Source organism: Chelonia mydas, chromosome 3 (genome assembly GCF_015237465.2).
Source record: "Chelonia mydas isolate rCheMyd1 chromosome 3, rCheMyd1.pri.v2, whole genome shotgun sequence".
NCBI lineage: Eukaryota > Metazoa > Chordata > Testudines > Cheloniidae > Chelonia > Chelonia mydas.
Window position 1 is genome coordinate 198,003,235 of NC_057851.1, and position 14,475 is coordinate 198,017,709.

The 14,475-nt window shown below is 45.2% G+C and overlaps 1 protein-coding gene across 2 annotated transcripts in view; it reads left to right on the forward strand.

The window, feature by feature from the left end:
* SLC24A3 (solute carrier family 24 member 3) overlaps positions 1 to 14,475 on the forward strand; it is a 330,004-nt gene that overhangs the window by 267,963 nt on the left and 47,566 nt on the right. Inside the window, exons 7-10 of one of the 2 annotated variants that reach the window (XM_037896225.2) lie at positions 2,931 to 3,005; positions 9,320 to 9,345; positions 11,114 to 11,167; positions 11,861 to 11,994. In XM_037896225.2, the coding sequence (XP_037752153.1) occupies positions 2,931 to 3,005; positions 9,320 to 9,345; positions 11,114 to 11,167; positions 11,861 to 11,994 (289 nt within the window). Of the gene's footprint in view, positions 1 to 2,930; positions 3,006 to 9,319; positions 9,346 to 11,113; positions 11,168 to 11,860; positions 12,007 to 14,475 lie in introns of both variants that reach the window. The other variant, XM_037896224.2, reaches the window with a different exon arrangement.

Consider the following 14,475-nt stretch of genomic DNA (forward strand, 5'->3'; position numbering starts at 1 on the left):
GATTGCTCACCGTAAACACTAGGGAGGGTGAAGAGCTATTTAAGCTAAAAAAAAATATTTTGGCACAAGAACAAATTGGCCAGGGACAAATTGAGGCTGGAAATTAGAAGAAGGTTTCTACCCATCAGAGGCATGAGGTTCTAGAACAGCCTCCCAATAGGAGTTGTGGGGACAAACAACTTAATTAGTTTTAAGAGCAAGCTAGACAAATTTATGAGTGTGCTTGTATGTCCTGATTGCTTGTGATAGTAGGTGGCAGGGCTCAACAGCCCTCGGGCTCACTTCCAGTTTATGCCTTCTGTTCCTAAAAGCTCATGTTTCAGCCAGACATCTGGAGGGGTCAAGATGAGATCCCCCTGCCCCCCCGCACAGAAATACAGTATACTCTGGGTTGGGTCTCCGTCCTCTGAATCATTAGAGATGGCCATGTTGGAGATGGGACACTGGACGGGGCCAGTGCTGTGAGGTGGCACCAAGCATCCTGTCCCTAGGGTGCTTGGCTGGCTGGTTCTCACGCACATGCTCAGGGTCTAAGTGGTCACCATGTGTGGGGTGAGGAAGGAATTTTCCCCCATGTTAGGTTGGCAGTGACCTTGGGGGTGGAGGAGAGGTTTTACCTTCCTTTGCAGCATGGGGTGTAAATCACTTGTCAGGATTATCTGGATATATCTCATTCAGTCAGCTCCCTGCCACTAGGGGGAACTCGGGCATTGGTGCAACATAGTCCCTCTTATTCTCTGCCTGTGGCACATGATAGTGTAGTCTCCTGTGGGCTGTAACAGTTTGGTCTAATTTTGGTTGTTGGGTGGTAGTGGCCTGTGATATACAGGATGTCAGACTAAATCATCTGGTGTTCCATTTGGCCTTAAACTCTGACTTTCATGACTTCTGTTTTCCTGCCCTACTCAAAGTAATAATACACAGCCTTACAAGAGTATACTTAAGTATCTAAGTGTTTAGGAAAAGTCATCTTTATGTTATATTGTACTAGTTATGCACTAAGAGGCAGAGTTAAGGTTATGTTACTTTAGCATTTCCTGATTTTTCAGTGCTTAAATTTGCGACCTTAACACAGTATTTTGTATGAAATTTCCTATTTTTTGAGAGAGAGAGAGAGAGAGAGAGATGTATTTAAAAAGTTGGGGAAAAAACATGAAAAGAGAGTTGCACTGTCCAGGACTTCAAACTCTGTTGGTTTGCAAACATTTGTGAAGAATGGCTGTGGTTTTCAAAGTGTCTAAATGACTTTTAGAAGTACAAATCAGATTGACTGTCACTGATCGTTGTGCTCCTGAATCCCATTGACTTTCACTGTGCCTTGTGTGCCTAAATTACTTGCACTCTTTTGAAAATCCCATCTAGAGTGTGTAACTAGTTGACCGTTGTGCACCAATCGTGTGTGTCTGAAGGTGTTTGGCAACACACCACCACCATGCCCAGCATGGTGCACTTTCAGAGGTCTACAAAAGGCAGCCCCTCTCCACACTGTGCTGCATCTCAGATGCATTGGAGCAGAGCTACTTTTGTGGGCTCTTCACAAAATGACAAGTACTTAGTAAGTCCTCTGTGCTTCAGCTCATCCCTCTGTCAGAGGGATATAGTAATGCTTGCCTTCCTCACAGCTCTCTTCTGAAGTTAAATTAATGAATGTTGGTGAATGCTTGGAGATCCTAGGGTGGGAGGTGCTTTCTGTACAGTGTTAGTCTGTGTTTCTCAATCCGTGGATCACATCCCAAAACTGGGTGTGGGGGGAAGCAGAACATTTCAAAAGGTTCACGTGACGGCTCCGGTCCCTCAGGATTGGCTGGGCTGAGCTCCCTATTCTGGGCGTTGCGATCTGCAGGGTTACAGCACCACTCAGATTTGGCCCAGCCATCCCTCAGTCAGGAAGATGCGGGGGGGGGGGGCTGGGTCCAACTTGAGTGAGTAGCACTGTGAGTCCATGCACCAGGTCACAACTGTGCTCTCACAGATTTGGCCCAGCTGCCCTCCGACACAAGGTAGTTCAAGGCCAAATCTAAGCAGCACTGCAGCCACAAAGGTTGCAACACCCAGAGTGAGCAGCCAAGCCTGGCCAGCCCTACAGGACCAGGAACTGCAGGAGCCGCTGCTGCGGGGTGACTGCAGGGTGGGATCTGCAACAAAGACCCCCAGGCCTCCCGCCCCGCCCGCTAGGGCCAGGACCCAACACCTCACCTCCAGCCTATTTACTGAGTTGCGACAGGCCCTCAACTTTAACAAATGTGTCCTGAGCCCGAAAAGTTTGAGACGCTCTCATGTAAATGGCTCTGCAAGGTGGAAGGCAGCAGAGAACCAGGGCTCCCTGCATCCTCCCAGTTTTCTATCTGTATTCCTTTCCATTTTAAAATATAAACATTCCCCGCGTTTCGCCTTTAAAATTGGATCTTGTGTGGTGCTGAGCCCTTCACACAAGGTGCCGAAAGCTCTCTCTGGGGGCTTGCAGGGTTTTTAACAGAAGATCAGTACCTCAAAGGATTGGGCCCTCAATCCCTCCACCACCCACACGTCTTACAGGACTCTAGAACTGTGACTTTCTCCTAACCAAACAATTTGGGCCCAAGTTCTGCCTTCAGTTACAGCTATTAAAAAACCTTCTGATACACAGGGATGATTAGACCTCCCTAGAAGTAACTGAGGGCAGAATGTGACCGTGGATAAGTAATGCAAGTGCTGTCAATTACCATGACTTTGCCACCTTTAGGTGCCAGAGATTCAGTCTCACCTCTGGCCTTTTTGTGCCTCTGGACAGTGGTCTCAGAAATGCAGTGGATTCCTAAACTTGGATTTCTCATATCACATTCTAATGTATGGGGCCAGCTTGCACTGTGAAATGACAATCCATCCTTTGACATAGAGAACTTGTGATGACGAGAGCCTGGTTCACTCCTTCTTTTTGCGTATTTTCTCAGGTGGTTGCACTGTCATCATGGAGTCTGCTGCGAGATTCAATCTACTACACACTGTCTGTTGTTGCACTCATTGTGGTAAGTTTTTGAAGGCTATTATAATGGTGCTTCTGCTCAGGAAAGCTAAGTGTGTCCTATGGTCCGCATCAGGATTGTCACGGGGGCAGATTAAGACGTAGGCACTATAATCTTGTGCCCTGACTCCAGGAGTCATGTCACGGCCAAACCTCAATTACAAAAAAAAAAAAAAAAAAGCTGCTTCTAGCCTTCCTGGTTGTGGAGGAAAGCTTAAAAACACAACACAGGTGTAATCGATACAGCAGTGCTCGCTTGAGTCTGTAGAGAGGATGAAACAATAGCTCTGAAAGGAGTGAACAGCACCATTCATCTCAGTGGGGTGATAACTCTGAAACCCAGAGTACATCTGTACTCTGGCTGGGAGAGAGCCTCCCAGCCAGGTAGACAGACTTGTGTTAGTGGGGCTCACATTAGCCCACTGAAAATAGCTGTGTGGATGTTGGGGCACCAGTGGAGGCTTGGGCTTGCCACTCAATCTCGGACCCCCCATACCCTCAGAAATGCATGAGCACAAGTCCTGCTAGCTCAAGTCTGTCTACCCAGGCTGGGAGGCTTGCTCCCCGCTGTAGTGTAGACGTACTCCCAGAGGTCTGGCCTCCAGTCAGGCCATGGAGTGGATGCTTAGTCCTATTTCGTTCCTTATGTGAGGAGAGGATGGAAGGATCTGTGCATTTCCTACCTCAAATCTGAGTCATTCCCCCCACCCCCTGCCCCACATCCTCTTGGTCCTCTGGCTCTGCTACCAAGAAGCCCTCCATACTCAAGAAGGGACATGCTTTGCCCCAGTGGTTAGGAAATCAGTTCATGAATACAAAATGTTACTATAAGTCATATACATGTACACAGATGCATGGGATTTAGTGGGTACTGGTGGTAAACCCTACCAGTGAGGTTGCAAGGTGGTTTCATTGATAACACCTTGTGACTAGTTGTTATAATTCTCCAAAATATTTAGCAGTTGTGAAAATCAGGCCACTTATATAGCACCCTAAACGTGAATTTAGAAGCCAATGGCCTGATTATCAACAGTGCTCGCTGTTCAGCTCCTATCCTGTGCAGTGGGAAGTGTAAGTGCTCAGAGCTGCTGAAAATCAGGCCACAAAGGGAAACGATGCTCGCATAAGAATTGAAATGTGAAAACGACAGCAGTTAAATGGCACAGTTTCATCCAAACTCGCACAAAGTCAGGAAATTCAAAAGTTACGTTTCCCAGAGCAAAGCTGCATTTTGCATAAATGTTGTTTTCATCTATACATTACTGTCATCTTGGACATGTAGCCTAAAATAAACTATTCCCTACTAAAGAGGGGAAGGGGAGAGTGAGATCTTCTTGTGTTCACTTTAATACGTTTGTAAGGTCAAATCAGCATTGTGGTGAGAAGATGAACACTTGCAATTCCAGAATTCGTGTGACTGTAATTCGGCAACATTAAAGTTTCCTGGCTGTATTTTCTTTTGCCGTTGCATGCATGTGCCTGCATACTAGGTACATATTTCATGTGCATAGCTAGCCCCTCCCCCTGAGACTTCCAGCAAAGAGTTTGCCTCAACTTGTTTGTGCTTTGTAATTTCAACACTGCAAGGTCAGCCTTCTGCAATGTATGAAAAATAGCTTGTCTTCAATCTAATGCATACCTCAACACCCAGGCAAGAATAAAAGCAATGTAATTGACAGTAATGATGTGTGAAACCAACAAAGGCTGCTTTGTAACTTCCATGGCTTGAGAATAATAAAGCACGAGAAAGTGGCTTTTGAACAATAAACCAGCAACCCCATATATTGTAAAAAATTACCTCCTAAGGGCAGAAAGGCATGCATGAAACATCCCAGCTATTTGATTTATTTATTTGTTTATTTTTAATCCAAAGGAAGAGTGGCTATGGAAAGCCACTTTGCTTCCAACCTGATAGTGTTTGGATTGTGTATTTCATTTGCAGAACAGTTGCAAATCAATCAGGGGAGCGGGGCTGGGGTTGTTTTTTTTTAAAAAAACCTTCCAGTGGTCTTTCTGCTCATAGGGCATGACAGCTTTATTTTTGTATGCTTCTCGGCATCCTAACAGTGGCCTGATACAGTCATACCTTTTGTGTCATATCTAGAATATTCCTTAAACTAGGTATATAGCAAGAAACTCAGACAGATCATTAATCAAAACTCTCTGGTACCTGTAAACAAGGTATATATTGCTATTTCATTCTGGTTCCTTCTCTCGTCCATCACAAATGTCTTCCATGGAGGGCTATTCTTCATGGCTACAGAACTACAAAAGTTCTGTTCCTTGGGATCTTCACTCCAAAGTACTAGGATATTATCATTCCTTCCTGAGCCTCAGGTTAGATTCTGTACCCCACTTGCCCAGAGTCAAGCCCAATCCTCGGCAGCTCCTTGCTATCAACAGGGCTATGTCAATTACCATTTGTTAAATGCACATAAAGGGAAATGGGGGAACGGGGAGAAAGGAAAAACAATTAAAATATTTAACCCCTCTGCTTGACATTTTCTCCTGTGGTATTAAAAGATCTTGTTAGGTCAAACAGAGTCAGATTTCAGTGGTAGCACTTGTTTGGTTCTTAAAATACGTAGCCTGCCTTCCTCCCCTCTAAGACCCCACCTCCATCTAGAGACAACCACCTGATAAACAATACACTGTCACCTTAAATCTGCCCCACAAGGGATGCTGACCTTCCATACCCCCCCTACCCCAGAAGCAAGTGGATGCTGCCCCAGAACTATACCAAAGGGACGCCCACTCTGATTACTTTGGTGGTAGATAGTTCGGGGAAGGAAATGGGGGGAAGTCTAGCCTCACACTGAAGCAGAGTGAGGGCTGTGTGCAGTCTACAGTGTAGGGGTGTGGTTGTGTGCCGATGGGTGAAGGAATAAAGGATGTCCTGCTAGGTGGCTTTGCTTTTGAGGTTTTGCATCAGGTTGGTTACACATGCAGCACCCTTAAGCGCCCCGTCCTGTAGTGTTTAATGCCTGAATTTTAAATAGTATCACTCAGTCGCGGAGGAACATAGAAGCCTCCTTATCATAAGCTCCCAGGGTGAAATCGTAGCCCACGGAAGTAAAAGGCAAAACTCCCACACACACACACACACGCGTCTTTAGATGCTGTTCCAGTTCAGTGCTGTGCTCCCTGCTTGAAATCGTGCTGATCATAAATGGTACCTGTGTCGCACCTTCCTTTTGCGAGGCACGTACCCGCTGTAATGAGTCAGCCTCCTCACGCTCCTGTGAGATGAGTGAAGACAATGCATTGTCTTCAGGCCCATGCCCACGCAAGGTGAGTTAAGGACAGACATTAATCATGACATGGTCCCTCTTAGTGGCTGCTCTGTGATTTGAAGTGAACCAGTTTCTCTCTTGCCTTCGAAAGACACTGTCATGCTGAAATGAACATTTATTTTACATTAACCATGAAAATAACTAGATGAATGGCATAGAGAAGAAAAGAGAAAAGTGGTCAATTTCACAAAATGCAGGTGCAGGCTAGTTACACTTATAACTGATCATTCTTGCTCTACCATAGGATGACCAGATGTCCCGTTTTGAAAGGGACAGTCCCATTTTTTAGGACTTTTTCTTATATAGGTGCCTATTACCCCCTTCCCCACATCCTGTTTTTTCACAGTTGCTATCTGGTCACCTTACTCTACCAGTCATATGAATGTTCCCTTAGCCACTTTTTCTATGAGATAAAATGGGCTTCTTGATCATTGACAGAAGGAAGTAAATTTTCTTGGGTTAGAATAAATAAATCCCATATGATTATTGTTAATTTTGAGACATGAATGTGTAAAAACAAGAAATGTCCAAACACATGTAGGTCCCAGTTCAACAAAGGACTTAAGAACACAAGTCCATCCATGCTCAGCAAAACACATAAGTATGTGCTTTATAAGAAATCCCTTTGACTTAAATGGGACTTAAGCACATGCTTAACTTCTAGCCCAATATGGGATCTTCTATAATGGATGATGTTGTGTGTGGAAGGTATCCCATGTTTGTTCTTTTAACAAATAGACTGTGATGCTCTCATGGATGTGTATGCTCCACCATTGTTTTGCCTAACCATATATGTGTCTGTTGGCAAATAAATATGTTCCCATTGATATTGAGTATTTTTAAGTTATGGGTTTAACATTAAATCGCTTAAAAATCCAGGGGTTAGATGTAAACTGGGTTGGCTTCATTTACACCAATGTTGGCTCTATAACTCTTTTCCAAATAAAAAGTCCACCAAGACCTTCTTTTAATTAGAGCTTGGCAAAACATCTAATTTCTCAAAGTGTTCCAAAGTTATTCTTTGTCATGCATTAGAATGAAAAAATTCAACAATTCCAAATTTTAAAGGGACACTAGCCCAAATCCTCAAAGGTATTTAGGTTCCTAACTTCCACTGATACCCATGGGAGTTAGGCACCTAAATATCTTTGAGGATCTGGGCAACTGTCAAAGTTGTTAGGCGAAAACACGTGCCCTATGGCTTATTTTCATTTTTATTTGCAAAGATGAGTGTGCGTGCTTGCGTGTCCTGTCACACCAAAACATCGTAGCCTGAAACTATTGTTGGCACATAAAACCCTGGTGAGTATGAGCAATAACCTGTGGTGTGCATGGTATATCACAGCCACATTATCTTCTGATAACCAGTATTACTGATGTACATTACAAACAAAGAGAGGTTTGCTCTTTACAGAGTGTACAGGCTACAGGGGGTGTTTCACTGGGGTTTCCCTTTCCTTTGGTTGTTCTCTGGTACCATCACAGTGCTTTTTCATGATGGTGTTTTCCTAATGAAACTATATCTCTTCATGTAGTGTAGAGAGGAGGGCAAACAAAGAGCCATGAAGCTTTAGAACGGCTGAGCTAAAGTTTTCCCCCGTCTAATAAAAGTTGAAACCAAGTACAACACACAGTCATTTCCTGGGATGTCAAATTATAGGGTGGCTATGGACTGAGGCTGCAGGCCCCATGGCCCAGGGAAGTACAGCTTTGGCACTGACATGGTGGCGTGTTGTCACTCAGCTATTCTGGGAGGATGCCCCTGGTCCCAGGTTACTGTAAGCATGTCACCTACGCAGCTCTGGACTTGACAGGGTCACACTCTAACAAGAGCCGTGGTCTGACACTGAGCCAAAGGGAAAAAACCATGGGGCCTCTTTGCTAGCTGTCAGGTAGCATAAAATATGTTACACAATGTGAATGTTCAGCAGAACAGGAAGGCTGGATGGCGCCAAGGGATGGAGAAAGCAGGCACTTTGGCAGAAGACTTCAGGATAAGCAACCCAAGGAAGCCCAGCTATCTTCTTGACATTGTGTTGCCACAACATCTTGTCATGGCACATTACAACGTGCTACCGTTCCACAGGCTGAAAACGATTTTGAAATGAGGCCTGTGGTTGGGGGTGACAGTGAGGAACCAGCAGGGAAGCCAGTAAATTGCAGATGTCCATTTAAAGTAAGAGTGCAGGGAAAGACTGGCACCTCTGACTATGACCAGCCCGATATCCGCTGACACTCTTTCATTCTCATCTCCCATCTCTGAGAGGCCCTGTTGGAAATAAACTATGGAACATGAGGGCCATCTAGTGGTGACTAGGAAAAGCTAACCTTGAAGTTTCTCCTTTTAAAAAGTGACGCCAAGGATAAATTGACAAAAGTCAGATGTAACAACTTTTGTGACATGCTGTTATTGTTACTCAGAAAGATACAACACTTGGAGAAAGACATATTCCCTTCCCCGGAAGGTTTTGTGTGACATGATTGTGAGGCCGGGTTTTCACCGGTGTTTTGAGTTCAGTTGGAATAGTAGGTGCTCAGCACCTATGAAAATCAGGCCCTGGGCCAGATTCTTAGCTGGTGTAAAACGCATGTAGCTTCATTAACTTCATTGGCGCGATGCTGATTTACACCAGGATCTGCCCCCCCCCAAAGGTGCATGTTTATCACATGATTTCCATGGGACACCCTGTTTCCCACATAACTTCATGTGTTTTACCTCCATTAAATCACTCACATCCTTTGGACACTTGCTCTGAATGCACCTTTTATACAAAAATCTCAGAGCACTTGGGTAAGACTGTCATCCCCATGCCATTGATGGGACAGACTGGGGGACGGAGAAGTTAAATGAGCCCAAGAAAACAGCACCCTCGTGGTACTTAGGCCTTGTGCCTCTGTCTCTCGCTCTGATCATTAGATGATTCTGCCTCTCCTTGCCACATGTTCACGTAATGGGGTATTTTCAGCACGAATGTACGCTGTCGCATTTCATGGATAACGTGCCTTTTTTTAATTTCCTCCACAGTTTATTTATGATGAAATCGTTTCTTGGTAAGTGTATCCAGCTGTCACTTTCTGATTATATTGCAGGAGCTGAAAAATCAGGGTTAATGAGAGCAGGGAAAGCTAAAGTTCTGCAGAGCAATTCAGGCACCAATTTCCTGCTCAGCAGGAAACCCAGTTAGCAGGTGGACTGGCATAACTCATTTTCTAAGCTAGGGAGGAATGCCCAGGACAGGTTCATTCAGAGCATCCCCTGATGCAAGGAGGCAGCGGTGTCAGTCTGAACCCTCTGTCCACCCACATACACTCCCCCAGAGGGCTGTGGTGTCTACGTGGGCAGACTGGCAATACAGCATGGCCCTTAGTCAGAGATCTGCTGCCAGGGTGAGGTCAGAGCGACTGGGAGGGGGCAGTGAAAGCCAGAGGGGAGATGCTATGAAACATGAGCATTAGAAATGTCTTCCAGCATGTCTTCCCTGACTTTGTCCAAACGTTTGAACTTTTAAAAAGAAATTGAATGGGGTGTATCTTTGTAATGGTGATGTTAAAAATAAAATGACCTGAGATAGCATTAAAGGGGTATTGTCCAGTTATAAATCGTATATTTAAATGAATGCATTTACATGTGTTATTAATAACACCGCAGCTTAGTAAAGCTGAAAATAGAAAAATCTAATTTACTTTCAGCTGTTTACTGTGTTTGCTTGCTGTCTATCTCTCAGATCGGACAATGACATTAGTCAGTTATACTTCATTTTCAGGTTTTCTATAATGTTTGGGTTAAAAATGTTGCAGGGAGTTGCGGGGGGCGTAATTTGTTCCCCCTGGGATGTTTACTTTTACAGTTTTGCAGAGGTTTTTGTTTTTCTTTTTAAACTACAATTAAATTTGAGGGCAAATTAGACTTAACAGCTTCCTTTTAATGAAATACGTCAACGGGGAAGCAGAGCGCTGGACTGTCAGAAACAAGGAAAGTGAATTAATATGGTCAGTGCTAAATCTAAGAGATCAAAAAGCCAGAGCTCGACTTAAAAGAAGATGAACAATGAGTCTTATTGTGTAGAACTGTGGTGATGCTTATTGCTGGGGCTAGTGGTTTGTCAGAGTAAACTGTACAAAATGTAAGGTCTGGTTGGTGGGGGGACTCTATAGTGAGAAGTACCAAAAGCCATGGGCTGGCTAATTTTAATACAAATGTCCTTTATTTTGTAGTAGAAACTGCTAAAAAAAAAATCTTTTCATAACATTTAACTAGCAGTTTAAACCATGCAAAGCTGCTTGTCCAGTGCCTGCTGGCTCAGCTGTGTAGCCGCAGCAGCAGCATGCAGCAGCAGCATGGAGAGAGAGCTGGAAAGAGCTCCTGCTACCGCTTGTTCACTCTCTTTTCTCAGGAGCAGTAGCGCTCTCAAACCAGCTCTGGAAGCTGGATGGGCCTGATTCTCCATTGCTTTGCACCATGTGTCAACATCCACACTGTGCAAAGCGGGCATAAAATATCTCCACCCGCTCCACTGCACCCATGCCCCAGGCTGCCCTTCCCGAAGTGTCCAAGTTGCTTAGTGGTTGCACAGCTACACATTATTTTTGTAGTTGATTTTGATTTTTTGGCCAAGCAGGATCAGAGTAGGAGTTAGAATCCCCATGCTTTGTGCGCAGCCTACTTCTTAACCCCCTTTCTGGATATGCACTACAATGTCCAGTGGATTGAACATTTCCATGTGGGTTTACTGAATGACTAAAGCAGGGAGTGCCATCAGGCACAGGTGACTTCTCTCTGCTCTCCTGTGATTTGTCCCTCATCTGCCTTTGTTTGCAGGTGGGAGTCCCTAGTCCTAGTGCTGATGTACTTCATTTACATCCTGATCATGAAGTAAGTCAAATATGCCCTTGGCCTATTTAAAATGCAGGGCTCTGCTTTGTGATGTGCTTTCAGAGTCTGCAAAGTAATTCAAGAGCAGTAAGAGGCGGAGAAGGGTTTCTATAATGCCATCTAGCCCAGGTACTTCTCTAGCTCCCATTACATAGTGTCTGAGCACCTGGCAATCTTTGACGTATTTATCCTCACAACACCTCTGTGAAGTAGGCCGGTGCTATTATCTTTAGAGTATTGGTCGGGAAACCAAGGCACAGAAAGACCAAGTGACTTGCTCATGGTCACACAGAAAATATGGGGCGGATCAGAGAATTAAACCCAAGTCTGATGAGTGTCAGGCTTGCACCCTGACTCCTGAACCATCCATCTTTTGACCAAGAGGCTGATTCCACTGACATGGCTGGATGGTGTAACAGAATTACAATCTGTATTTGTTTTAGCATCCAGGATACTTTTTACACATGATGTTTTATGGACTTTCATGTTTGAGGACACAGAGATTGTTTTGCAAGTAACTAAGCTAGAGCTGTCCTATTCTAAGGCTAGATTTCTTTAAAACCACAGGGCCTTCCTTGCCCCCTAGTATGCTATAGTTTGGTCATACGTGGTCTGGCTCAAGAAAAGACGGGCTGTTGGGAAAGCTGCATATAGGGAGCAGAGATACAGCAGGTGTTTGTTTTCTTTGCATAGGTTTAATTCCTCCTTACATCACTGCTTTGAAAGGAAGACAAAAAATGCTGCAAATATGGTGAATGGATTATCAAATAACACAGAAATGGATGATAACAGCAATTGTGACGCCACAGTGGTATTACTAAAGAAAGGTAACTGTTCCAGTAAGTCATGCTGCTTGTTTGTATCATTCTGAATAATCCTCACTCACGTTTGCTAGTAATTAAACTACACGGGATGGTTCTGTATTGTCAGGGATTGAGATGAAGGGGAATATAGAAGAACTGGCCTGTTTGTAATCCACACCACCAGATGGCAGTGTAGTTACAGTGGATGCAGGTCCATTTCCAGTTGTGTGCATCCCATCCTTGGAGAACACCTTCCCTGAAACTTCTTAGTCTAGGATTCCCTTCACTGGGGCAGTGCACACAGAGACATGCTCCCAGCAGAGAGTGAGAGCAGTTCTACAAATGATGCAGTTCAGAATTCCATACAGAGCGCTAATTACGGTCGTCATCCAGTGAGCACCACAGAAACGCAGCAGCAGGAAAACAGCTCGAGTTTTTCTGCTACCCCCAGTTGAGGTAAGGGAGTGGTCACTCGTGCACTTCCTTTCCTGAGCCCTAGAATTGATTTGCAGTTAGGGAGCTATGCGTGTGCTCTTGCCACTTCTGCAAACTGGGGTTTTCCTTGTATTAGACAGCTGTTTCTGCCAGCTAAAATTATTGCTCTGGATCAAGATTGAACTGCTGCTGCTCTTCTCAGTCAGCTCCTGAGGTGGTGTAAACTGGTATTAATTTCAATGGAGCTACACCAATTTACAGCAGCTGAGGGTCTGGCCCATTATGTTTACAAACCTCTGTGTGGACCCTCTCATTTCAGATCAGGGTTTGTCTATATGGGAGATATTTCCAGTTATACCAGTATAATTATACTGCTATAGTTATACCAGAATGACTCCTTCTGTGGACATTCTTATTCTGGAATTAGAGTGGCTTTTTTTTTTTTTTTGCCGTAACTTAAACATCTTCCAAACTGACATAAGTTTAACTGGAAAAAGACCACTCTAATATAGGGTTGCCAGGCATCCGGTTTTTGACCGGAATGCCCGGTCGAAAAGGGACCCTGATGGCTCCCTGCTGACTGGGTTGCTAAAAGTCCGGTTAGCGGCCCCAGGTTGGAAACCCCTCCCGCACCCTAACTCCCTCCCAGAGCAGCACCCCAAACCCCCTGCCCCAGGTTGGAACCCCCTCCCACACCCAACCTCCCACCCCAGCCCTGACTCTCCTCCTGAAGCCCTCACCCCCTCCTACATGCCAGCCCTGAGCCCCCTTCCACACCTAATCCCTGCCCCAGCCCTCAGCCTGCTCCTGCACTCGAAACCCCTCGCCCCCAGTCCGGAGCCCCCTTCTGTACCCCAAACCCCTCAGCCCCACCCCAGAGCCCTCACCTCCTTCCGCACCCCATTGGGGGCCCTAAGCAGGACTATTACCCCCCCAAACACATGACATGCTAAAATAGTGAATAAGGGGCCCCCTTGAGCTGCTCAGGGCCCTAAGCAATTGCTTAGTCTGCTTATGCCCAGCGTCAGCTCTGCCTGAGAACCAGAGGCTGGAGCACAGAGGAGGGAGAAGGCAGGACAGGCCTTGTGTCTTCTCCAGCTGCTCAGGGAGCAGGATCTTAGCGTATGCACAAGGTGCCTCAGGCAGACTCATCGCTGAATTTGGTCAGCTGGTTGGACCATTAGCTTTCCTGGCTCAGGCTGGGTACTGAGCAGGATGAGACAGTCCCTCAGGGAGCAGGGGCAGGGCCCAGCTGAGGTCTGGATGGAAGAGACTTTATTTCTCAGTTTATTTGGACTCAAGGTAGAACCCTAGGAAGGGACTTCTTCCATCTTTGGACTGTGTGGCATTCCTAAGGGACCCTAAATCAAAGGGGAAATTGCGGTATGGTATTGCAGAGCCGGTTCCCTCTGGCCCAGCGTGCATGCATACAGGTCATGAGGGGGCGCAAAGGAGACAGCTGATCCTGTTACATGCTGGTATAAAAGTGCTTATGCCAATATATTTTATTCTGGTTTGAGGAAGTGAAATAAGCAATACAAGCATATAATTGTGTCTACTCTGTGGCCTTAACCATCATAGCTACGTCTGCAGAAAATCACACCCCTTACTGACATAGGCCAGAAAAAAATTAAGCGTAGACCAGGCCTTAGTCATTCAGGTAACCAGCTGACATCAGGATTAGAAACACAAATAAGAGAGTTTCAGTTATGGATTCGTTTACGCACACTTCTCTACAAATAATTCCTTTCTGCGTGACATTTCTCATGTCTGGGTGGCTTTTTTATTTTGAAACTTTGTGGTTACTCAGACAAGTCGTTTGAGAGAAGAGATGTTTCTTCACTTTTTGAAAATTGTTTCAATGTTTATCTGGCAACTGGCCACTAGTAGCCAAGAAATGACTGACTGAAAATCTCCAGTGTTGTTTCACACGCTAATCTGCAGTATTAGCTCACACACCGCATTGTTTTTACCAGCGTAGACAGTAAATTCTTTGGGGGCAAGGACTGTGGGTTTTGTTCTGTGTTTGTAAAGTGCCTAGCACTAGGGGGTGCTGTTTCATGACAAGGG